A 26,856-nucleotide genomic window follows, 5' to 3' on the forward strand; every position below is an offset into this window, starting at 1 on the left:
ACATATATTAGCTATTCTTTCCATTTTGAGTCCATTCTCAAATTGGATAAGCATGTCTTCACGTATAAGTACTTCAATATGAACAATGATCTGGGCCCAACGTTATGCAGCAGAAGACACAGAACTGGAAAGTGGTAGAGTACTTTCCATGATTCCCTGGCTGTTCGTTGTCATAGAAGCCCATCTTTCCAGCATCAGTAGTCTTCAAGTGAAAAAACATGAAACATCATGATCTCAGAGTTATACTTACAAGTAATGCTTTGGGCATGGAAAGATGTATAGCAGATGCAAGCCAGCAACATCATGTCACCATGAACACTTGCATATGAGAAATGAGTAAAAAGCAGCGGCCAAGATGTATGGGTTCACAAAAGGGAGCAGATGGGTCATAGAGCAACAATGAGAAACAGAAGAGTCCGAGTGCCGCATCAGAACTTCTGAGAAAAGAACCTCCCCTGCATTGGGTAGATTCACTGTGGAAGGTTTATGGAAGGAGATAGGCAATAATTGCATAAGAAAAAAAAATATGTGCGGGGGTATGTGTGGAGGGTGGGGTGTGGTTTATGCCAGTGGAAAGAGTGTCTCTGGTTCTGAGGTCTGGGATCCATAGAAGTAAATAATTCACTGTTCATCTATGTCACTGACAAAAGAGTTGACTAGAACTGAGGTTAAGCTAGATATTTGGCACGCCATTGGAGATGAATTTGTAGGCTGACACTGATCCAATAAGCAACTTTTGTTTTAATATAGCCATGCAACCTGGTCATAGATATGTGTACAGGATGTGGTTGATGAATAAAAATAATGCCCTTTATGACTGTTTATTCAAGGTCAACCTTAAAAAGTAAATTTCCTCGTGCTAATGAAATGCATTGTAGACACTGATGAATCAGAAACAAATCTGACTGTACACTATCACCTCTATTTTCATTTGAACCTTAACATCCAAGTCACATCTTTCCATCTTGTCCACGAAGATGTCATGGCAACCGCCACTTTGGTAGCTAGGTGGCACAGTGGAAAGAGAGCTTGACCTGGATTCAGGATGACTTGAGTTCGAATTAGACCCCAGACACTTACTAGCTGTGTGACCCTGGGCAAGTCACTTATCCTCTCTCAGCCTCAGTTTCCTCTTCTGCAAAATGAGGGGGTTGGACTGGATAGCCTCTAAGGTCCCTTCTAGCTCTTGCTGGTGTGCTATGAGAGACTTTGGGGAATGCCCTGCTAAAATCTATGCTATGCTGTTGTACTTTGGCTATAGTGTCCCATATCTATCAGTTAGTAACCCTACTAAGAAAAAAAGAAGGAAAGAAACAAGCATTTATTAAAAGTCTACTATGTGTCAGGCACTGTACTAGGTGCTTTTAGCCCTGAGAAGCCAGGGTCCCTGGGACTGAAGTCCCATTGGGGTTTTAGACTTAGAAATGAGACTGTGCTCTATAGGAACTGAGTTCAATTATGAACCTAATTCCTTTCGCTTAAGAAACAACAAAAATATTAGCTCATCTGAGCCTCCTAACAACCCGGGGAGGTAGGCATGGTTATTATCCCAATTTTACAGTTGGAGAAACTAAGGCAAACAGAGGCTAAATGACTTGCCCAGGATCACACAGCTAGTAAGTCCAGATGTGAATTCAGGTCTCGCTGACGCCAGGCCCAGGGTTCTATGCACTGTACCACCAGCTGTTTCTAAGAGGTTAGTTTGATGAGTTACTCTTAAAGAAACAATGCTAGCTCCTGGTTCTCACCATTTGCTTTCTAAGGGCCCCCAACTATTCGTCTAATTCTCTGCTCTAGAACTATCACCAATCTTAAATTCCCCTGTTGCTAATTTCCAGAAACCGCCTTTTCTTCATTCTTGAACATCAATACTGAATCTGCCCATTTCTAGACTTCTGGGAACCTACTACTTTTCTGTAACTCTTCCAAGGTCACAGTCCAGTGGTTCTGAGATCATATCTACCTGTTCCATCAGTCCCCAGGAACGTATTTCATCTGGGTCTGGACTCATACGCTCAGTTACAATAACTCAATGTCCTCTCACTAGATTCCTCATCTCTCCTGGGCCTCAGTTGTCTTTACCATATTCCCTTTACCATCACCAACTTGAAGATCATTCTCTTTGACCACAAAAGAGAGGCACTGAGTCATTCTGCATCCTGCCATCTGTTAGCATCATACCACCTAATCTCCTCTCACAGGTAGTAGGCCTATTTCTTCCTGGTCCTTCTTGCTCTGAACAGAGTGATTCAGCATCTTTTTAGGGTTAATTGCTTTTGGGGCTCTGATCTGCCTGGGGAAAGTAGAAATGTATTGGAGAGCACACCAGACAGCACACCAGCACAGAAGAAGAGAGAGAAATTCTGCCACCTGCTGCCTCTTTTCCTCCAGAGGAGTAAATGCTATTCAGGTAACTGGTGCATTGCTGGGTGTTGGGGATGAGGGTGGGGGAGGGTGAGCTATTCATTTTGCAGGCCAAAAGGAGCAAGGCATTTTAGCTTGTGGAAGCAGAACTTTGGACATTGCAGCGGAAATGGTAGCTATACCCCTAATTCCAGTCAGCAAATCTAGCACAAGATCACTAGATCAGACACCTTGGAGATCAAGCACAAACCCTCCTTTGCAAGGTGAGGAAATTGAAACCCCAAAAGGTTATGTCAGACAGCTAGAAAGTAGCAAAGGCATGATTCAAACCTAGGGTCTGTGTCTCTAGTCCCACTGATCTTTCAGTGAGGTGGCATAGTAGACGGTCTCCTGGTCCTGGCATCAGGAAGACCTGAGGTCAAACCCAGCCTCAGGAACTTACCAGCTGTGCGACTGTGGGTAAGTCAATGAACCTCTCTGGGCCTCAGTTTCCCCATAGGTAAAATGACATTTCTAATAGCACCTACCTCACAGAGTTGTTGTGAAGGGTAAAAGGAGATAGTATTTGTAAAGTGCTTTGCAAAACCTTTAAGTGCTATATAAAACTCAAGAGGTTATTGCTAATAATTGTTTTGAAGTACTACCTGCCAAGTGTATGGATAAGCCATTGCCATTATGGAAAACAATTCACATCTTATGTCCTACTGATGTGAATGCCATTATCATATCTGAAGAAGAGAACGTTTTCATAAACTCCCAAAAGAAGATTTACTCTTTTATCAGTGTATACATGAAGATAAATAAGATCAGAAGATCATAGGATAGATAACTAGACAGGACGTTAGGGGTCACCTAGTCCAACCTCTTTCACTTTACAGATAAGGAAACTGAAGCCCAGAGATTCAATGATTTACCCAAGGTTACACCCTGGTGAAATATTAGGAGGCACTGTGGGTTGGTGGCAAGAGTAATGGGTTCGGAGTCAGAGAATCTAGCTACTACTTGTGTAACATTGGGCAATTCACTTCACCTCAGTTTCCTCCTCTGTAAAATGAGGGGGTTGAACTAGATGGTTTCTGTAGTGCCTTCCAACTCTAGATCTTTCATTCTATGTATGACCTTGGGCAAAATAATTTTCCCTTTCCAGGCCTCAGTTTCCTTCTCTTTAAAGTGAGGGTCTCTGAGGTCCCTCCTAGCACTAGATTTATGATTCTATGACCTATGTGCTTCCGGGTCTCAGTTTTCTTCTAAATGAAGGGATTCTCTGGCAAAGGCCTCTTTTCTCAAATATATAGACAAACGAGCCAAATTTATAAAAATAAAAGCCATTCCCCACTTGATAAATGGTTAAAGGTTATGAACAGGCAGTTTTCAGAGGAAGAAATCAAAACTTTCAATAGTCACATGAAGAAAATGCTCTAAATCACTACTGATTAGAGAAATGCAAATGAAAACAACTCTGAGATACCTCCTCACACCTATCAGATTGGCAAACATGACAGAAAAGGAAGATGATAAATGCTGGAGGGGATGTGGAAAAATTGGGTCACTAATGCACTGTTGGTGGAATTGTGAACTAGTCCAACCATTCTGGAGAACAATTTGGAACTATGTCCAAAGGGCTATAAAACCATGCATACCCTTTGGACCAAGCAATACCACCACTAGGTCGGTATCCCAAAGAGATCAAAGAAAAGGGAAAATGACCTATCTGTACAAAAATATTTATAGCAGCTCTTTTTGTGGTGGCAAAAAAATTGGAAATCGAGGGGATGCCCATCAACTGGGGCATGGCTGAACATGTTGTGGTACGTGATTGTGATGGAATACTATTGTGCTATAATAAATGATGAGCAGGATGGTTTTGGAAAAACCTGGGAAAACTTATATAAACTCATGCAAAGTAAAGTGAGCAGAACCAGAAGACACAGTTACACAATAACAACAATATTGCAAAGATTATCAGCTGTGAAAGATTTAGCTGCTCTGATCAAGACAATGATTGAAGACAATTCCAAAGAACCCATGACGAAAAACGCTATCCATCTCCATAGAGAGAACTGATGAACTCTGGATGCAGACTGAAGCATACTTTTTAAAAATGTCTTTATTTTTATTGTTTCATTTGTATTTTCTTTTGCTATATGGCTAATATGGAAATGTGTTTTGCATGGCTTCATACGTATAATCAAAATCAAATTGCTTGCCTTCTCAAGGAGGGAGGGAGAGAATTTGAAACTCAAAAAATTTTAAAAATTATTGCTAAATTTTTTTTTATATGTAATTGGGAAATTTTTAATGGAATAAGTAAAAATAATTAAAAAATAATAAATGGAGGGACTGGGGCTACATGACCTCTAAGACCCCTTGTTAGTGTCAGGAGGAGGATTCCAACCCATGTCTTTTGCCTCTCTCTAAATTCTCTGTTCCTTACACCATGCAAACACCTCAACTCGAAGTTCACTGCCACCAAGGAGTTAAGGACACATTCTGATCTGGTAGGGCCTTTGGGAGTGGAATCGGAGAAATATATTACTTGTGGAAAATACCTTTGGAACCCGAGTGTCTTTCCCCAGCCGAACTGGAAATCTTCCAGTAAACGGCGTCCCCTCCCAGAGAGGCTCTTCTCAGTCGGCATGACAGCCTTAAAGGGTGCCGGTATTTATTAAGAGTCGCCTTGTCTAATCTGTGGCATTGTCCCACCGTGGCGAGAACAATTGCCCCGGTAACTAATCTGCAGTATTGGAGTGGCTGGTTTAATGGCTCCCGATCTTTTCTCCCTGATCGTCAGCCCATCCCCAGGAACAAGCTACCGAGCTAATAACCTTTGTGGAAGAGGAAGTGTTTAAATGTTAATTTATTTCAACAGCTGACAACAAATTGCTCGGCACTTGCTCTTTTTATGCCTCAAAGCAGTCAAGGATGTGCCGGGCAAAGTATTCAAAAATATGACAGCTCTGGTATTTTCCTCTTCAATGAGATTCTCATTACAGACATATGTACGGCCTTTTCTTCACAAGCCAGTCCAAATAGTCATTCAGCACTCTCTACGGGCTCTGGGGTGTTCTCTGATTTGAAGACTCTTCACAATAGATTAGGCAAACTGCAGAAACTACCAAATGTCTCAGCTACTGTCAACCTCCATTATGGCCACTCAGACAGGGGGATTTTGTGTCTGTCTCACAGAGGATAATGTACTCCCTGGGCCTGTCTAATTTATGCAGATGGAAAAAGAAGCCAGAGCTCAAATAAGGCCCCAAACAGAGCTGAGCTGGGCTTCTCTTGTCCCATTTGACATGCATTCATTAAATACCTACTGTGTGCAAAGCCCTGTGCAAGGCGCTGGGTAAACAAAGACAAAAAATGAAGGTCTCTGTGCTCACATTCCACCGGCTTCGTGGTTATTATTATCATGTCCTTGAATCTGTGCTTGAAGGGGAAGATACAGGGGAGAGAGCCATAGTAGTTTGCCCCCTTTCCAAAAGCAACAAGTGCTTGAGATCGAAGATCTAGATCTGGAAGGCCTGAAGACACCATTTGAGGCCAGGTTGCTCAACTGGCAGAGAGAAATTGAGGCCCAGAGAAGGAGAACGGACTTGCTTAAGGTCACACAGCTTGTGTGTCCTCCTCACAAAGGCGATCCATGAAGCCAGGAGGATGGAGCAAGACTACCGGAAAGAGAGCAGGGTAGAGGACCGTTCCTTGGAGAAAAACTCAGATACTGGCATTGATCTGGGCTTTATCTCAGACCTTCTCAGTGAGGAAGCCACAGATGCTTGTCAACATAAAGGAAGCATTTCTGGAAAGTATTTCTAAGAGTAGAGAACGTCAGAACTGAAGGTGAACTTGGAGATCATTTAGGACTCTAGATCTAGGCCAGCTAGGCCGAGGCCTCAATAGACGGACTGTTACTTGTCCAATGTCATAAGCTCAGCAGTAAGCGTCAGAGGCAGGATTGGAACATAGCTCCTGTGACTCTAGAACCAATGTTCTTTTCATTATACAATGCTGTCTCTCTCCATGGCGCCATGCTAGTCCAATGTAAAGAAACTGAGGTCCATAGAGGACTTAAGGACACATTGGTAATAAAAAGAATAACTGTCATTTATATAGTGCTTTGGAAGTTTGCAAAGCTCTTTATTATCTCCACTTTACAGCATGGCATGGTGGGTAGGGAGCAAGCCTTGGAGCCAGGGAGACCTGGGTTCAAGTAGTGCCTCTGACACATATGGGCCGAGTGACTTTGGATTCAATGATTTTTTTTTTAGGCAATTGGGGCTAAGTGACTTGCCCAGGGTCACACAGTTAGTGTCAAGTGTTTAGTCTGAGGTCGGATTTGAACTCAGGTCCTCCTGACTTCAGGGCCAGTGCTCTATCTACTGCGTCACCTAGCTGCCCCTTGGGCCGGGTGACTTTGAGCAAGCCACTTGTGCATGCTGACTTAGAAAGCCACATATTAACATTATCTATGTTTTATGGTATTTTTAAATCATGAGATATTGGGATATAGTGAAAGGAATGTTGGATTTCAAGTCAGGAAGGCCTGGATTCAAATTCCTTTCTTTGTTAGTAACACATCATTTAACCTCTCTAGGCTCAGGACTTCACCAGGGGCTGGATTTCATTGGTATGGTAAACTCCCAGAGAAGGAAACTCCCCCCTTTGAATTCAGGTTAGCACCTTCTCTGCAACATATAGGCTTAAAGAGTTACTAAGAGCAGAGTTGTCAAACACAAATACCCCCGGCTACATGAGCCCACAGCATTCCAATTTGGCTAGAACTGGATTACAATGAACATTTAATGGGGAAATAGTGAACAAAATAAATAAAAATTGAGGACCAGAGGGGTCACGTGACTTGGCCTAAGGTCACATTGGTAGTAAGAGACAGAGACAGGATTTGAACTCAGTACCTAGCTCCTAGATCTTGAGCTGGAAAGGCCCTGGGAAGCCATCTATTCCAGCCCCTCATTTTACAGAAAGGGAAACTGAGGCCCAGAGAGAAGGAAAGTGATTTGCCTAAGGCCACACATGGGCAATAAGCCCCTGAGGTGAATTGGAATGAACCTTGGGCCTCTCATTGCAGAAGGTGCTTTCTGGAGGTCTCCAAGGCCACATTATCTCAGGGTTTCAATGAGAGGGTGGATCTTAGGGGATACCTAAGAAATCAATCATTGTGCACCGGTGAGATTTGAGACGTACCTTGAAAGATGATACTGCTGGATATTGTGTATATATTGTTTGTGAATTAATTTCTTTGGTAGGCGCTGATGGTGTGACCTTGGGCAAGTCCCTTCTTCTCCCCGGACCTCAGTTTCTTCCACTGTAAAATCAGGGCATTGGGCTAGATAGGTTGTCTCTGAGGACTCTTCCAGGTCTAGACCCTGTGATCCTATGTATGACCTTGGGTGAGTCACCTTCCCACCCTGGGCCTCGGTTTTGTCTTCTGTAAAATGAGGTGAGATGGTCTAGATGGCCTTCGAGGTCTCTTTCAGCTTGAGATTTATGATGGATCAGAAGACCATAGGATTACAGATTTAGAGCTGGAAGGGACAGAGGCAGGGAGTCTTCATATTACAGATGAAGCAATAGAAGCACGAGGAGGTCAAGTGAGTTACCCAGGGTCACATGGCTGGTAAGTACCTACAGTGGGATTTGAACTCAGTTCATCATGACCCCAAGTCCAGTGCTCTGGCCACATTCTGATACCTCTCTGTTAGGAACCTGAGTCACTTAGCCTCACTGCTTCCATTTTTCCAACTGTAAAGTAGGAGGGGTTGAATTAGACGCCTCCTAAGATGCTATGAACCCAAGTGAGGGGAAAGGGAGCAGGCCCTTGGTTCCCGGCAGCCAAGTCTGTCCAAGGCAGATGCCACAAGCACAGCTTCTCAGCCCTCATTCAAGGCAATAGAAACTATTTTATGGCTCAATGATTTTCAAATGATAATGAGTTTCCTATCAGTGGAAGTATCCAAAAGAAGGCTGGGAGGGCCACTTATTAAGGAATAATGTTATGGAGGAGATTCCTATGAAGATAGAGGTTGGATTAAATCCACTCTGAGGCCTTATTACAGTTCTAAGATTCTGGGATTCACGAGTGCAGTTATGAGCTAATAAGGGACAAATCAGCTTTGCTTTGGGGAAAAATCTCTGAGGAATGGGGTCTCATGGTGCTCTGCGGGGGAGTCTATTACTGTGAATAGGTCCCACGATGGCATACTTAGGGCTCACACTTCTGCCAGACTAATGTTTCATATATACAGATGTACACATGACACTCCTCAGCTCAAATATCATTAGTGGCTCCCTGTTGCATCTTGAAGAATTCATGCTCCTGATTTGACATTCAGGTCTCTCCAGTCCTTTGTGCCAGCCAACCTTCCTAGCTTCTTGTCATCATTTTCTCTCTCTGCCCTCTCCATTCTATACAAACTAAAATATTCTACCCTCTGCACATCCTGTGCTCTCTCCAGCCTCTATGCCTTTGCTTATGCCATCTCTCCACCTGGTGTGTCCTTCCTTCCTTGCTTTGCCCAGCAAATTCCAGCCCATCCTTTAAACTGAAGTGTCACCTTCTCCAGGAAGCCTCCTCTGATTTCCCCAGTCAGTCCCCCTTGGACATCTTCTTAGTACCTTTTTCTGCCCCACTCCCAGGCATTTATCATGCAACATTATACACGCTAGTGATCTATGCTGGTGCCTTGCCTGTCATGTGTGCACTCCATGTGGCCCATGCCCTACCTCCTTTGCCAGAGCTGATCACAGGGCTCTGGATGCAGCAGGGGCCTCCTCAGTGGTTGGTGACTGGCCAAGCTTTGGGTGAGCTCAGGCAAACAAGGAGTATAACATTTGGTTACAGATCAGGCCCTCAGTTTCAGAGTTTCTCCATCCAGAGTATCTCAACACATCGCCTCAATAGCAATTGTGAAAACCTCCACAAAGCAGCATTCTGGCCATGCCTTAGCTCCTGCGTCTCTCTCTACTACTTGCTAAGGGGCCACTCTAGGAAGACCTGGGGTGAATAGACCTGGGAGGCCACAGGCCTTGGTCCATGTCTCAACTTAGCTCTTAATCAGCTGCACAATCACAAACTGTTTTTTAGGCGTGGCATGTCCTCCCTCTCCATCCTGGCCCGGGGAATTCTTACCCGGCCCAGACGCTATCTCTTCCAGGAAGCCTTCCCTGATACCTCTAATTGGTAATGGTCTCTGACTTCCACCCCCACACCCTATCAGAATTTATTAAACAATCATTTTGTACTTAAGAATAATAGACAATATTGCATGTTATCTTTATATGAGTTTCATCACCCTACAAGAAGGGATCTGTGTCATCTAACAGAACCTGGCACAACTCTCTGCATACACAATGTGGCATCTCAGATCTGTGCCTGGTACAGAAAAAGTGCTTAGTAAATGCTTGTTAATGGATTGATTTTCAGAGCCTTAGTTTCCTCATCTGTCAAATGAGGACACTGACATCTGTCTTCCCTACCAGGGAATTAGCCACCCACTCCTCCCCCAAACAAACAAACATTCTTCTGGCCCAAGGCTGTCTCTACCTTGGACTGAATGAATTTGTTTTTGGTACACATTTTAGATCAAATAATTAGTTAAGACAAATAATTTTTAGGGGAAAGAGCTCAGGTGTTTTCTTTTTTACTGCTATTACCAATGGTGCCCTCCCTCTTTACTGTTTGACTGTTCATGTAGCTTGGATGAGATTGGAGTTAATAACGCTTTTCCTTCTGGTGACAGGGAGGACCACCAGGCCTTACTATCTGCTCAGCCATTGCATCCCAAGAGCCTCTAGGCCTTACCTTTTCGCCTGTGTCTACATCCTGCAGTCTCCTAGCACTGGTCATCTGATCAACTTATGTAACCTACATAATCAGGGATACAGATCCCTGGGCCTTTCCATCTGCCTCACTGATGCACCCTTAGAACTTTTCTGCCTTTCAATCTGTCCAGCAGATGAATTTTTTTTTTCAATGTGTCGTAACCCCCAGTGGAGTGTGAGCTCCTTGAGAGTTCTCTTGATCTTTCTATTTGTATCTTGAGGCTTAGCACAGTAGTAAATGGCCCATGGTAAATACTTAATAAATACTTTTCCAGTCAGTCATTCATTATTCATTCATTAACTCATTCACCAGTTGAAGGAAGAAGGAACTGCGTATATCACAACTTACCTCTTTCAGTGTCATACAGGTACACAAACTTCTCCCACTTGTAGTGGCTCAGCAGATTCAAGATGGCACCCTTCAGTGCCGGCCGCATCTGGATGACAAACTGCACATCGGCATCAGTGGGAAAGCTGGGTGTGACAAAGGATGTATGCAGAGCCCCACAGAAGGAGGTCAGGGTGTTCATTGACATCTGGTCATAGAACCCGAAGATAGCATACACCCCTCTGGAGAACTGGGAGCAGACTGTAATGAGAGAAAGAGAGAAACCTTTCAATAACCTCATACTGATGGAGGGGGACAAAAGCCATTTTTGGAGTCCTTTGACCTGAGTCAGAGTCCCAACTCTGACACCGAACCTATACCCTGCAGTATGTCACCAAATCCCTATGAGCCTCAGTTTTGGCACCTTGCCTGTCAGGGTATAGAGGGCTAGACTTGGAAGATCTGGGTTTGAATCCAGGCTCCAACACCAACAGCTGTATGTGACTCTGGGAAAATCACTTTTCTTCTCTCCATCCCCTAATCAGTAACATGAGGTGAATACTACCCATTACTATCAGGTTATATCCTTCTACTCTGAAAGGCTTTGTAAAGTACTGTACTCTCAGAATGCCATTGTTTAGACCCTGAGTGTTGATGGGATTGGAAGGACAACATCAAATCACAGGCTTCAAAAGAAAAGCAATAACCAAACAAAGCTTTTATAAAGTTCAGAAAAAGGTAAGGACCTGTCCCATGTCCCAGACCTTTACCTGACCTCCTCCACACAAAAAGTATCAGGATATCCCCTCACACTGTTGGCCCTACTGGATGATGATGTGGCATAGTGGGCTCATGAACCAAACCAGTGCCGGCTAATGTGTTATCCCTCCTTCCAGGTAACAGAAGCATTCTAACTGCAGGAAAATGCACGACAATAGCTTAAAGGAATCTGGCCTGGAGAAGAGAAGACTCAAGGAGGGCCATGATATCTGTGTTTGAGTGTTTCAAAGGCTGTCATATAGAAGAAGGACTAGATTTCTTTTGCTCGGCCCCATGGGGCAGAACTTGAAGCAATGGGCGGACATTTCAGAGAAGCAAGTGTAGGCTTCTGAACAATCGGTGCTGTCCCAAAGTGGGATGGTCTGCTTGGAAAGGGCATGGGTTCTCCCTCCTTGGCGGTCTTTGAGCAGACACTGGATGACCACTCACTGGATATGTTGGAAGGGAGATTTTTTTTTTCTTTTTCTTTAGTGAGGCAATTGGGGTTAAGTGACTTGCCCAGAGTCACACAGCTAGTGAGGGTGTCTGAGGCCGGATTTGAACTCAGGTCCTCCTGACTTCAGGGCCGGTGCTGTGTCCACTGTTCCACCTAGCTGCCCCTGGAAGGTAGAGTCTTGTTCAGGTATGGTTTAGACAAGGTGGCCACGGCATCCCTTTCAGCTCTGAGATTCTTTGATTTATAGGGTCTTAGATCTAGAGCTAAGAGGGCCCTCAGAGGCCATCTAGGCCAACTTTCCTCATTTTACAGAGGATATTCAGGCCCAGGGAGGGGAAAGGACTTGTTCAAGGTCACACAGTAATTATCAGAGGTAGGATTTGTACTCAGGTCCTCTATTCCTGAGCCTGAACTTTACCCCCTGTAGAATGCTATCTTCTTACGCTCTCCATGAATGGATATTTTACTGGAAATCTGGGGCACTGAAACAGGTTTATTGGGGCTATTTTGGGCGGGGGCAGAGAGACACTTTGGGCACCAGTTCCCATCACAATTTGTCAGACATTGCTTATCCAGCCCACATATGGGGCTGATCCTGATTTGGGAGCAACAGGTCCTGCTTCACTAGTGAGGTTAATGGGGGCCCAGGATTGACCAATGCTACCTCTTCCTTCCTAGGCCTAGGCTCCTCTGCTGCCTCCTAGCAGTGAGCAGTCCTGGCCTCTCTCTGATAACACCATAATTTAATTACCATCTTTGGGTTCATTTCCTGGCACACAGTTTTGCTTTCGGGAGCACACTGCCTCTTCACAGTCTAAATGGTTATTTTTGCAATTACATGGTATAGAGCTAAGCTGTGCCAAAGGAAATGCTGCTTATCAGCATCAGAGCCTGCTCAAAGGGAGCAGTGAGCAAATGCAGGCATTAACCCGGCAAAACATGGTGCTTCTTTGGGGGGGGTGGGAAGCATTCTTTTTCTCCGTAAGCCACAGAATGTTGTATTTCAGGGTTGGGAGGGACCCCAGAGGTCATGCAGTCTAACTGTCTTCTGAGCAGAAATTCCGGTTACAATTTCTCCAGGTAGTCATCTAGCCTTACTTGAAAACCTACGGAGACAGGGAGCTCACTGCCCTGTGAGATGGCCCATTCCTTTGTTGGACCATTTTCCTTCTTAGGAACTTGCTCCTCAGGCAGAGTCAATTCTTTGTAACTTCTGCCCTCTGGTCCTAGAACTACCCTCTGTGGTCAAGTAGACTAATCAGACTCTCTTCCTCCTGGAAGCTCTTCTGATATTTGAAGCTATCTACCATCAGGGAGTATTGTAAAGATTTGGAGTAAGAGGACATGGGTTTTAATATTGAACAAGTATTAAATACCTACTATGTGGCAGGCTCAGTGCTAGGCACTGGAGACATAAAGGCAATGAATTAAATAAGCTGTACTACAGGGGGCTTACATTATAATGGGGGAGACTCTTGGCTCTGTGATTTGCCATATGACCTTGCATAAGTTGCTTCCCCTACTTGGGCCTCAGTTTCCTCATCTGTAAAATAAGAATCTTGGTCTAGGACCATAGGATCATGCAGATTTAGAGCTAGAAGGACCTCAGAGGCCATCTAGCTCAATGCCCTCATTTTACAGATGAGGAAACTGAGACCCAGATAGGGGAAGGAACTTGCCTCAGGTCAACCCAGTTGCAAGTGGCAAAATTGTAAAGATCTTTTACAACTCTAATTCATATGAACCCATGTGTTTCCTAAACCTTCCCATCTCCTGGGTAAACATCCCTAGTTCTTCCAAGCTAAGGAATTGTTCTGGTCTGAGTTTCTCAATATCCTTTAAAAAGTTGAGGCAATGGGAAGAGATGCAGAGAAATGCAATGGGTTGGGTTGGGTGACAGTGGTCCTTCAGACCCCCTTGGTGTGCAAAAGCAGCAGACTGGGAGTGAAGGGCCTGGATTCTAGCAATAGCTCAGTCACTGTCTTACTGTGACTGAACCTTGGTTTCCTCCTCTTCAAAGTAAGGATAATACAACTTGCACTGTCTCACTTACTGGGCTGTGATTTACAGAAAATGAAGTAATACCCCTAAAAACACTTGGGGAAGAATTAAAAGTAGTGAATTAACCCAAGGTAAGACCATTATCCATTGTAATAATGACAATAAAGGACTCAATAAAACTAATTGGGGGTCACCAATGTTAGTCATTTCCATTTCTACCATAGACTAGATGGATTTTTATCCATAAACCATTTGAAGCCAGAAGGCCTGGATTCAAACCCCAGCTCCGCCACTTCCTAGCTGTGTGACCTTGGGCAAGGGCCTCCCCCACTTTGGGCCACAGCCTCGCCATCTGGTCCTGGTGCTGATTTACAACTCATTGGACATGTGATTCAGGAGGCATCTTCATTGAAAAGGTCATCGAACTCATCCTAGTCTCTTTAAATGAGACATAACAAAAGTTGGCTAGGAAGCTGATTCATATGTCCATGTGTCTTTGTACCAGTTCCATAGCTTTCCATGGACAGACAGAGCTGGCAGAAATGATGCTACATGGTAATAAGCCAAGCAGCAAAACTTGGCATTGAGCAGAAGGTTGCAAAGTAATAATGTGGTCTCTGGGCCTCCAAGCAAACAATGTCAAATCCTCTACAAGTGAACAAATGTATTAGGTTTATCGTCAGTGGGGCCGACAGGGCTTTATTTTCTGTGAGTCAAGGAAGTCTACCTCTTACCCAGTGGAAGAATGAGTCATCATTGACAGATTCTCATCCAACCCCTGCTTAAACAGCTCCAGCCATGGGGAAGTCCCTCCCTCCTGAAGCTGCCCATTCCTTTGTTGGACAGCGCATTGCTAGAAAACTCTTCCTCATACTAACGTCAAACCTGTCTGCCTATGACTTCTACCCATGGTCCCTAGTTCTGTCCTTTGGCTCCTAATCTATGTAACTATTTGAAGACAGTGATGGTGTCCTTCTCTATTTCAGGCTAAATAAACATCTACAATTCCTTCCACTTTTGCATGTATGCAATGGTTTTGAAGCCCCTCACCATCTCAGTTGCCTTTTACTCTAGCTTTTCAATATCTTTCCAAATACGTGGTGCCCAGAACTGACCACAGTCATTCAGAGCGGGTTTGACCAGGGTAGATAGTGCAAGGCAAAGACTGTGTGAGCTTTTCAAGCTGTCACATCAAGCTGTTGACCCATCCTAGTACCGTGTGGTGAAGTCTTACAGTAGTCAATATGTACACCTGGAGTCAAGAAGACCTGAGGTAAAATCTGGCCTCACATACTTACCAGCTGTGTGACCCTGAGCAAGTTACTTGACTTCTGTCTGCCTCAATTTCCTCATCTGTACAATGGGGATAATAAATGCTCCCTACTTCTCGGGGTTGTGAGGCTCAAATAAGATCACATTTATAGAGTGATTTGCAAACTTTAAAGTATTATAAAATGCTACTCATTATCATCATTATTAATAATAATAACAAAAATTCAGTTGGTTTTTCATATAAACTGCACTCTAGCCATACCAGTCCAACACTATGCTTGTGCAGGTATTTTTTGGACCCACATGTAGGACTTTACGTTAATCCCTATCACTGTTTACCTCTTTAGATTTGGCCCATTATTCTAGAATAATTTGGATCCTGGTTCTGTAGTTCACTAAGTTAGCTTTCTTTCCCGACTTTGCCCTTACTGGCATAATTTGGTAAGAGTGCTATCTATGCCTTCGTCAGTGATAAAAATATCCCACAGCACAGAGCTACTCATTGGTGGGCCCAGCCCTCTATTAACAACCTTCTTCCAGGTTGATATGGACACATTCATCACCACCCTTTGAGTAATGGGATTTAAAAAGCTATGAATCCATGAAACTATGTTATCAGTTAGAATATTTCCAAGGGACTGAGTTCTTTAAGCCCATTATAGGGAGGAACAGAAGGCAATAAAGTAATGGTTCACCTTTCACTCTTACTAACTTCAGAGCTGAAGACTGGGGTTGAAGTCTTGACTGCAATACTCACTGCCTTGTGTGTGACCTTGGGCTGGACACTTTTATTTCTTTGTCCTCCGTTTCCTTGCCTGTATAGTGAAGGGATTGAATCAAAATATCTCTGAGGTCCCTTCTAGCTCAAAATCCTGTGATTCCATGTTTTCTTTTCATCAGCCCTAACCTGTCTCACACCCTTTTAGTGGCAGTAGGGTAGTGGAAAAGCAGAAAAGAGAGGGGGAAGAGGAGGGCCAGGAGGGAAAAGAAGAGAAGGAAACAAGGAAAAGGGGGTGAAGGGAAGGGAAGGGGAAGGATGAAAAGGGAAGAGGAAAGGTGGGGAGGGAAGGATGGATTCAAATTCTACCTCTGACTCTTATTAGCTATGTGACCATGAGTGAATCACTTAACCTTGCTGGGCTTCAGTTTCCTCCCCTGTAAAATGGGGATAATAATCCTAGTGGTACCTATAGCAATGTTAATTAAATAAAGGACTTTGCAGACCTTAAAATGCCATAGAAACATGGGCTCTGATTTCAGTAGGCTGTTTAATTCTGTTTGGATTCGGTACAGATCAGGGTGTCTTTGGAGGCAGGCCAGCCCTGTCTGTGGAACAAGCAGAGTGATGGTCAGCCCTGGGTCCTACTGCCCATGTAGAACACTGGATTCAGAGCCAGAAACCTGGGTTGAAATCCCAGGTTCTGTTGTTGTGTGACTTTGGACAAGTCACTTCTTCCTTCCTGCCTCAGCCCCTCATCTGTAAAAGCAAGGAATTGGAATAGAAGACCTCTGAGGTCCCTTTCAGCACTCCAGCTAGGATTCTAGGATCTGTAGGAAATGAATGCAGTGGCTGGTCTGTTATGAATAGTCAGTCCCTGGTCAGATTTGGTCTCATACCATGTCCCACATATCAGCACAAACAGGGATTTGGGACTTCCTGTATGCAAGGCAAGGTGCTAAAAACTGGCCAAAGATGAAGTGAAACAATCCCTGGTCTCCAGTACCTTCTGTTCTACCACTGAAGAGAACATGTATCTCTAGAAGGATAGAGTATAAATATGATCAGAAGAAATCCAAGGCAGTTCATTACAGTAAGAGAATGTTGGGGAGTGGGGGTGGGGCAGGGAGGGGTGTCAAGCAACCCAGACCAAGGAGAGTGTTTGCGATTGATTTGAACTGGGGCTGGGGTCCCTAAAAAGGATCCTAGAGCCAGAGCTGGAAGAGATTTCAGAGGCCATCTTGTCCAGCCTCCTTATGTTACAGAAGGGGAAACTTGAGGCCCAGAGAGGGAAAGAGACTTGCCCAAGGTCACACAAAGCCAATAAGTGACAAAGCCTGATTGTGACGCAGGTACTTTGAGTCCCAAAGCATCAATGCTGCCGCAGGAGGAGGTTCAGGGAAGGCCGGGAGCGGGGATCCTGCCTGGGGCAGAGGACGAGCCTCCAGGGAGGAGGGTGCTCAGTGGGTGCCCTGGGGCAATTTGAGCAGTTGGAAAGCCCGGGTTGCCAGGCACTGCAGAGACGCAGTGGGCGGGTTGGTGGGCGGGAGAGGTGGAGGCTGTGCTGAAGACAAGCTTCACCTACTTCCCCAGTCGCCCAGAACAGGCTGTGCTCTCCGCTTCTGGGCCCAGCCACTTCTATTTCTGGCCAGAACCGGGTCTCTTCGCACACAAAAACCTCTCCCAGGGCTCTTCTCTTTGCCTTGGTGCAGCCCTCCTGAAAGCCCCCAGGGGCGGTGCCTAAAATGCCTCCGGGTGGGGTGGGGCGGGGGACAGGCTCGTGGACACGACTTGCTCCAACCCCTCATTGGGCAGAGGAAGGACACGGAGACCCAGGGTGGGGAAGGAACCTGCTGAAGGTCACACAGCAAGCTAGAAGCAGAGCCAGGATGCTGGTGCAGGTGGTCTTTGACTCCAAAATCAGGAATTTGCACAAACGGCTGAAACTTACATAATACAGCTCTTAGAATAAGTCCATAGACTCCTAGATCTTGAGCTGGAAGGGACTTCTAGTCTAACCTCCACATTTTACAGAGGAGGAAACTGAGGCCCAGGAGGGGCAGTGACTTGCCCAAGGTCAAAGGGAAGAGGATCCTGTATCTAGAGCTGGAAGGGACCTTAGAGGCGATTTGGTTTTCCCCCTCCTCCACCTGATTTTACAGAAGAAAATGGGGCCCAGACAGGGAGGCTGGGGTAGTGCTTTGCCCAAGGTCACATATAGAGTAAGTAAGCATCTGAGACAGGATTTGAACCCAGGTTCTTGAAGACTTCAGAGTCAGATGCTCTTTCCACTGAACCCAACTAGTCTCAGCCTCTGCCTCCTCCTCCTCCTCCTCCTCTCCCTGTTTTTCTTCCCCCCCTTTGTCTGTCCTCTCCCCCTTCTCTCTGTCCTCTCTCTCATTGCTCTCTTTCATCTCTATCTGATCTCTCTTTGTGTGTCTCTTCCCCCTCTCCCTCCCTCCCTCCCTCCCTCTGTCTGTCTCTGTCTCTCCTTGCTCCCCCACCCCCAGCTGCATATTGGTTTAACTCTCTTGTGTTTATTCCTGTTAGAACTGCCTGAGTGCTGTCTCCAGAATTCTTCTGGTACAGCACATTTAAGGGCTGAGAATGTTTTTGATGACACTGTCACTGCTTCACCGATGCCCTCCTCTGATGGATGTCTCCTCGTGTCCTGGAGGTGACCTTGGGCTCTCCAAAGCTCCTCCAGCAGAGCAGTATACAAGCTGATCAGGTCCTGCCCAGATGAAGAAGCTTCCTGGCCAAGCTCATCCTCAGAGAATTGCCTTGTTTTGGTCATAGCCACTTCCCCAGCGGCTGTGATCTGCCTAGGTGAGAGCAGGAGCTACGCTAAGGAAGATGCCACTCTTGTGAAGCTTTGAAGTATTAATGGCACTTCACCCTCAGTTATCTGGAATGCTCCTCCCTCTGGCCCCCCTCTCCATTTTGGCCAAGGCCATAAATGTAGAGCAATCTAATGACTTAATAATATTAACAACAGACATTTCTATAGAACTTTTGTTTGCAAATGCTTCACATGCATCATCTCATTTGAGCCTTAGAACAAGTCTTTGAGGCTGATATTACCCCCATTTTACAGGCAAGGAAATTGAGGCCTAGGGAGGTTAAGCCATGGTGGCACAAATATGAGAAAGATTTGAACCCACAGTTCAGCATTCTATGCACTGGGCCTTGCTGCCTGTCTCTTCTAGGATTCTCAACCTTTCTTATGTCCTAGACCCCTTGGGCAGTCTGGCTTATTGATCCCTTCTCAGAATAATGTTTTTAAATACATAAAATAAAATATGTAGGATTACAAAGGAAATCACTTTTTATTGAAATATAGTTATCAAAATACCTTGAAAAAAGTTAAGAACCCCTGCTCAAGGGGGGCAATATGGCCCAATGACCTATGGCTCCTCCTGTCTCTTGGATAGAGGCCTCCTCCTTGGGCCTGATATTTGAGGCCCTCCTTAAAGCTCTGGCCCCATTGTATTTATCTAAATTTACTTATGGTGACTTTCCTTTGGGAGTCCTCTGTTCCAACCAGTACCCTGTCCTCCCTGCCTCTCAAACCCTCCGTATTTTCTCCACTTCTACATCTTTGCTTATGCTGTTTTCCCTATCTGGGATGCTCTTTTGCCCCATGCTAACTGTGTGTCTTTAGGTGAATCGCTTAACCCCTCTGAGCTTCAGTTTCAAGTGAGGGGTTGGACTGGTTGGTCTCCAAGGTTCCTTCCAGCTCTAGATATAGGGTCTAATAGTTTTCAGGAAGATAGAACACAGACCTTCATGTCCAGAAGCTTCCACTCTAATAGAGGGGAAAGACAGAACCAGAAGTATATATGGAGATGATGGAAGGCAGAGAGGCAGAGAGAAATGCCAAGGAAGGGTCCTTATCTAGTGCTCTGACAAACCTGAAGAAGGAAATCTCTCCCAGTGGTGGGGGAAGGCCAGGAATTAGAGGAAAACAGTCTGACAAAGCCTTTCCACTAACACCTCACTCCTGATGGTTCTGTTACTGCACCAGGGGTATTTGGAGTTTATAGTAACCAAGGCCTCCTTAAGCAGAAGATCAGAGTCAAAAGAGACCTTACTAAGAGGCCCTCATTTTCTAGAGGGGGAAACTGAAGCCCAGGGAGGGGAAGGAACTTGGCCAAGGTTACACAGCTATAAAGGGGCAGAGCTTGAATCAGAACCTAGCGTGTGATCACAGAGTGTTAGATCTGGAGGGGACCTCAGAGGTCCTCCAGCCCAATCCCCTCATTATCTAGAGGAATAAATTGAGGCCCAAAGTGGGAAGCCAACTTGGTCAAGGTCACACAACAAATCTGGCAGAAGTGACATGAGAATCCTTGACTTTTGACTCCCCAAGTCAGGAAAACTCAACTCAAATCCTCTCTCAGGCACTTAGTGGCTATTTCATCTTGAGCATCACTCAGAGCCTCAGATCACTATTTGTAAAGTAGAGGCAATAAAACTTAAATTCCCTTGTTCACAGGATTGGTAGGAGGAAAGTACTTTGCAAAACATGAAGCATGTAGAAATATGTTATTGTGGTTGTTTTTGCTCTTTCCAGTCCACCGTGTTCCTTGTGTTTGCCTCTTCTTCTCACTTTCCCTGCAAGCTTCCTGAAGGGACCTGGCTTCTTTTATCTTCCCTGGGAGCACAGGAGCACCACACCGGTCTGGTGGGTGCTCCATGACGATCTGCTCGTTACTCAGTCTGTCACCTGCCAGAGCTCCCAAGTTAGTTTCCTGAATCATTGCTGCCTTAGTCTGCCATGACCTTTACTTTGCCTCGATGTGTGTTCCAGCAGCTCTCTGGGACCCTGGAGAGCCCATAGTATTTACACACTTGCAGGGATGTTTGGGGGATTAGCAGCGATGATTGTAAAACACTTAAAAATATGAAGATCTGTAGGAACCCTATTATTATAGGAATAATCATAATTACAGCTGTGCTTGCTTAAGTGCTCCAGCAGGCATATTGAGAAAGCCTTCTCAGGGGGAAAGGCAGCCAACTGTACCGGCAATTAGTCAATTATGAGTACTAAATTCCCTTTTGATCACTTTTGACTTTTGTGTCTTCACAAGAATGGGGGTTTGGTCACCTTCTTTCTCTTCCAAATGGCACCCCCAGTGTAGCTGGATCAAAATGGGAGGCTCTGCCTGTGGAGACTGAGGCGAATTTTAGTTCTGTAGTTGGAATAGGTTGAGGAATTGGCTTCGCTGAGCCTCTTTTGTCTATAGGAGGGGCTGTGGCTTTAAAAGGCTTGACTCTGTGTATGTATGTGTGTGTGTGTGTGTGTGTGTGTGTGTGTGTATGTGTGTGGGGGGGTGTTGGAGAAGGGCAGCTAGGTGGCACTGTAGTGGATAGTGTGCTGGGCCTGGAGTCAGGAAAACTCATTTGCCTTAGTTCAAATCTGTCCTCAAGCACTTACTAGCTGTGGGACCCTGGATAAGTCACTTTAAACCCCTGTTTGCCTCGATTTCCTCATCTGTAAAATGAGCAGGTGAAGGGAATGGCAAACCAACCACTCCGATGTCTTTGCTAAGAAAACCCCAAATGGGGTCATGGAGAGTTGGACGTGACAGAACAATAAAAAGACAAAGGGAGAATGGGAAAGAGGTGGAGGGAAAAAGAAGAGGGGGAGGAAGAGGAGGGGAAAAAAGGGAAGAAGGAAGAGGAAAAATAAAGGGAAAGGGGGAGGAGGAGAAGAGGAAAGAAAAGAAGAGAGAAGGAGAAGGAAAAGGGGGTAAAAGGGAAGGTGAGAAGGAATAGGAGAAAAAAGAGGAGGAATTTATCTGTAGAGAGGCAGCATGGTGGAGTGAAAAGAACATGGGATTTGAAATCAGAGTCCTGGCTCTGCTACTTCCCCTCTCTGGAACTCAATAAATGACAGGGTTGGACTAGATGGCCTTAGAGGTCCCTTCCAGTTCTAAATATGTGATCCTGTGACACTGAGAGGTTAAGAGACTTTCCCAGGGCTACAGAGAGGTGGGAATTGAAGGCAGGTCTTTCTGACTCTGGGGCTGCCTCTACCCACTAGGCTACACTGCCTTTCCAAAATTAGAACATAGGAGTATAGGGTACTATAGCTTGAAGGGCTCTTTGAACATGGAAGAGAGAATGGACAGTACTGAGAGGGACTTCAGAGACCATTAAGCTTAACCTTCTCATTTTACAGATTTGAAAACTGAGGCCCCGACTGGGTTGTCTAAAGTCATCCATTGAGTTAGTAGAATAGGTAAAACTCCAGGCTTAATCTCCTGACCCTAGCCCAGAACTCAGTTCTGTCCTCCACCTCTCACAGCTTCCCAGGTAAAACCAGGGGACTGGCTTCCTAACCTGCTTACCCCAGTCTGTGGCCATCTGTCTGGGGGTGACTGGCTCACGGGGTGGCGTGCAAGGCCAGGGATGGGGGAACCTGTGGCCTTAAGGCCACGCGTGGTCCTCTAGGTCCTTGGGGGTGGCCCTTTGACCCAAGCCAAACTTCACTGAACAAATCCCTTTAATAAAAGGATTTGTTCTGTAAAACTTGGCCACCCCCAAGGACCTAGAAGGCCACATGTGGCCTCAAGATGCAGATTCCCCACCCCTGGTCTTGGCCCTCTGCACAGCCCTGAGCCTGAGCAGGCTCCCTCATAACTCTCAGGGAGGACCACACCTTCAGCAATTAAGCTGCAGGGAGAAGTGATTACATTGATAAGAAGCAGCCTAACTCAGAGGCTGCCCTTTATTTAAAACTGCAGGGGGAAGTAATTATATTTACTAGCAGTCGCATTTCCTCAGTGCCACCACAGTGGCTGGCAGGGCCTCCTTAGCAAAGCAGGCCAGGCTTTGGCCTCCTAGGCTAACTCGGGGGTCTCCCTGGGGAAAAAAGGGGGGTGGGAAAGATACTGCTTCAGTTCCTGAGGGGCTTCAAGGTTTACAAAGGCTCTCCTCACAATCACCTCATGGGTACAAATATTCCCATTTTTCAGAGAAGGAAAGTGAGGCTTAAAAGGGAAAGTGACTGGCCCAAGGCTGCAGAGTGAGACAGTGTTTGCAAAGTTAAGTCTCCTGACTTCAAGTTCAGGGTTCTTTCCATTATGTAACAAAGTCTGGGTCCCTGGGACCCTAATAGTCCAACCTGGTACATCAGGAATTCTGGGATTCTGCTCCCCTGGGTCTTGTGATTGGGCAGAAGGCTGTAGTTTTTTTTTTTTTCTGCTCAGGCTTCTTGAGAGGCAGCTGGTTTGGGTGTACACAAGAATGGCAGTCAGAAGTCTGGGGCTGGGGCAGTTAGGTGGTGCAGTGGCCCTGAAGTCAGGAGGACCTGAGTTCAAATCCGGCCTCAGACCAGATGCTTGACACTTACTAGCTGTGTGACCCTGGGCAAGTCACTTAACCCCATTGCCTAAAAAAAAAAAAAGAAAGAAAAAGAAAAGAAGTCTGCAACCTCAAGGCTACATGTGACCCTCTAGGTCCTCAAGTGCAGATTCAGTCAAAGGGCCACACTTGAGGACTTAGAGGGCCACATGTGGCCTCCAGGCCCCAGGTTCCCCACCCCTGCACTATACCATGCTGATACAAACTTGGAGAGTGATGTGAGAGGGACCTAAAAGACCATTTAAGAATACTAGCAGCTCACATTTCTATGGTCCTTTAAAGTCATAAGATCACAGATTTGGAGCTGCCACAGAGTCCAGCAATGACATTCCAAAGGTCACTCAACTACTAAGTGTCTGAGGCAGGATTTGAATCCAGGTCTTCCCAACTCCAGGGCCAGTGCTCTATTCAGTAGACTGTTCTCACTGTCCTCACAACAACCTGGGGAACCCTAGTGTGCAAGCAGTATAATTTCACTTTTACAGGTGAGAAAACTGAGGCTCTGAGAAATTCAATGACTTATTTCGAGATGCATAGTGTCTGAGGCAGGATTCAAAGCCAGCACCCCCGACTCCAAGCATGCCATTTCATCACCATGCCACACTGCTTCCCTGTCTTCATTCCTCAGCACTGGCTGGTCCCATGCCTGGAATGCTTGTTCTCCTTCCTTATTTCTGCCTTAGAGAGTCCCCCTTTCCTTTAAAACAGAACGTGAAGTCTACCCTGATTGTCCTGAATTCCCTCCTTCCTAAACTACCCTGTCTGCTTAACTACTTTGTACATATTTGTATTTTGTAATTTTCCTTTGCTCCTGTATCCCCACCTAGCATGATAGCTGGCACATAGCTGGCACTTGGTAAATACTGTTGATTGATTGCCTCCAGCCTCTTTCCATGGTGTTGAATCGATGTTTGGAACTGAGGCCCAGAGAGGAGAAAAGAATTATTGTCCTCCAAATCACAAGGCCTGTCAGAGCCATAACTAGGACTGGGAAGGCTCCTGACCTCCATTTATAAAATAAGGTTAGACTCAATGGTAATAGCTACGATTTCTTTGAGTAGTAGCACAGATAGAGATAAGCACAGCTAGGTGGCGCTGCAGTGGATAGAGGACTGGGCCTGCAATCAGGAGAACCTGAGTTCAAATCTGACCTCAGATACTTACTAGCTGTGTGACCCTGGACAAGTCACTTAATCCTGTTTGCCTCAGTTTCCTCATCTGTAAGATGAGATGGAGAAGGAAAGGGCAAACCACTCCAGAATCTTTACCAAGAAAACCCCAAATGGGGACCACAAAGAGTCGGGCATGACTGTAAAAACGACTGAACATCAATAACAAAAATGGATAGAGAACTGGGCTCAGCCAGGAAGCCCCGGGTTCAAGCCCTACCTCTGACACATCTTGGCTGTGACATCCTGGGCAAATAACTTAACCTTTCAGTGCCCAGAGGCACTCTCAAACTGTAAATTGTAGAACAGGTACTGAGCAGCATCTGCAGGGGGCATTTCTTTATCTGGGAGTTTTCTTTATCAGTGAACCACGGAAATTCCAGATCTGGCCTGATGTCTCTTTTAGTTCTTTAGCCCCTTTGCAGTTTACAGAATGCTTTCCTGTATTGAGGTAGAACCTTGGCCAAGTCATTTAAGTTCCCTGGGTCTCAGTTTCCTCTCTGTAAAACGAGGGGGTGGGATTAGATCAGATGTTCTTAATTGTGTGTGTGTGTGTGTGTGTGTGTGTGTGTGTGTGTGTGTGTGTGTGTGTGTGTGTGTATGCCTTGGGAAGTCTGGTGAAGACTAGGGACCCATTCTCAGAATAACAGTTTTAAATGTATCAAATGCATAGAATAATGAAGGAAAGCAATTATACTGAAGTATTGTTATCCAAATATTAAAAAAAAAAAACCCAAGTTCACAGATGCCAGGTTTAGAACCCCTGGACTAGATGACCTCTGAGGTCTCTTCCTGCTCTAGATCCAGGATCCTAAGTGATATTAGGTCCATTTTACAGAGAAAGAAACTAAGGCCAAGAGAAGCGAAGTGGCTACCATGAGTGACATCTAGTTTTGGGAACCTGCCCAACATCTTTGCTGACCCTATACATGGCTATGGGGCTTGCAGCTCAATAATTAAGAAGTCTCTGTGTCTCTGAGCTCTGGTCCCTTATCTACTGCCATTGATGCTCTGGATGAAGATGGCCTAAGTGTTGCCTTTTTTTCTTTAAGGGAATCTGATTCAGAGTGGTGAGGGTAATGCTGAGCAGAACCAGGAAGCAACAGCTAGCCCTGAGGGCTCTCCTGAAGGTGGGAGAATGCAGTCTGTGCCAAAGGTCCGGGAAAGATGCAGAGGAAATAGGAGCCCTGTCCCCTGCCACGTTAAAGCATCCCTTTTTGATCTGCAAGGGGCTGTGAGACATGAGGAGGCGCCTCCCTGGGAGGCTGGGCACTGTTCTCGGAGAAGCTTTATTTTTAGAGAGCACAGATGCTCTTTTTTTCCAAGTTGGCTCAGGTGCAGTGCCTTGCTGCAATCCACATACACTCTGTCTGCAGCATTCGCCCATCTACAAGTCTAGTAACCTTTTCAGAAAAGCAAACGAGGTTAGTTTCGCATGACTTCTTAGTGAACCCACGCTGACTCTTGGTGATCACTGTTTCTTTTTTGTAAGTGCCCACAAACCACTTGGCTAATTTTCCATTTCAGAGCTCTGATGGAGATGGATACCATAGAGGAGAATACCTGAGCTCTAGAACTGGGAGTGAGGGGACCTCACAGACCATTTAGTCCAACTACTTCATTTTGCAGGGGAAATGACTTGTCCAGGGTCAGATAGCTACTGTGTAAATGTCAGAGGCGGGATTTGAAACCAAGTCTTCCTGATTTCAAGTGCAAGGCTTTAGCCGCCATACCAGGCTGCCTCCAAGATAAATGAGGGGTGCTCAGATCACACCAGCGCATCCTTTTAGTACCTTGGGATGTTTTATTTAAAGCAGCGGAGTGCTCAGATTATCCTCTGCCTCAATCTCCTCTGAACTATGTTTGTTTTGACTTTTCCAGTCTGCAGACCATTCTCATTGGTGGAAAGGACAGGAGTAAAATAGAAGTTGAGTAATTCTCCTTTCTACCTATCCTCTGGTAACCTCACACCATCTGCAGATATCCAGGTGGCCTGTAGTATGTTTCTATGACAATATCTATCACTTTTTTCTTCTCGACCAAATGGTGTCCACCATGCTTTCTCCTTCTGATTCTTTGACTTCCTCATTTATCTTGTCACATGTGACTCTTTTCTATTTGTCCTTTGTTATATGTGTCCCTACTTCCATTTCATCGGTGAGCTCCCCTTGACCCCAGGAATATTAGAGCACGTTAGTCAGTCAGTAAACATTTATTAAGTACATACAATGTGTCAAGGACTGTGTTAAGTGCTGAGGATACAACAAAAGACAGACCCAGCCCTCAAGGAGCTCCCAGTATAATGGGGGAGACTTCCCTGACTGACTGTTTATTGACTGACAGACCCACTATCTCCCAAGACCATTACATTTTGGGACAGAATTTTGAGGGACATCACTTTTCCCCTCTTTGCCCAGACTTATAGTTCTGCCCAGAGCCAAATAGCAGAATTCGAATCCCTCGTCCACAAGCTAGCCTCTCAAACAATTTGATGACTCCTATTATGTATTGCCCAGTTCTTTCAACCCAATCTTCATATGGGACAGCCAGGTGACATATGGAGCACTGGACTTTAAAA

At 45.4% G+C, this 26,856-nt stretch overlaps 1 protein-coding gene across 3 annotated transcripts in view; it reads right to left on the reverse strand.

Annotated features, from left to right (window-relative positions):
- The window catches only part of GRIA3 (glutamate ionotropic receptor AMPA type subunit 3), a 279,870-nt gene that overhangs the window by 187,956 nt on the left and 65,058 nt on the right, over positions 1 to 26,856 (reverse strand). For all 3 annotated transcript variants that reach the window (XM_020976366.2, XM_020976365.2, XM_020976367.2), the window contains exon 3: positions 10,553 to 10,792. In XM_020976366.2, the coding sequence (XP_020832025.1) occupies positions 10,553 to 10,792 (240 nt within the window). The remainder of the gene's footprint in view (positions 1 to 10,552; positions 10,793 to 26,856) is intronic.

The sequence above is a fragment of the Phascolarctos cinereus genome, unplaced genomic scaffold (assembly GCF_003287225.1).
Source record: "Phascolarctos cinereus isolate Bilbo 61053 unplaced genomic scaffold, phaCin_HiC Scaffold_8;HRSCAF=390, whole genome shotgun sequence".
Taxonomy (NCBI): domain Eukaryota; kingdom Metazoa; phylum Chordata; class Mammalia; order Diprotodontia; family Phascolarctidae; genus Phascolarctos; species Phascolarctos cinereus.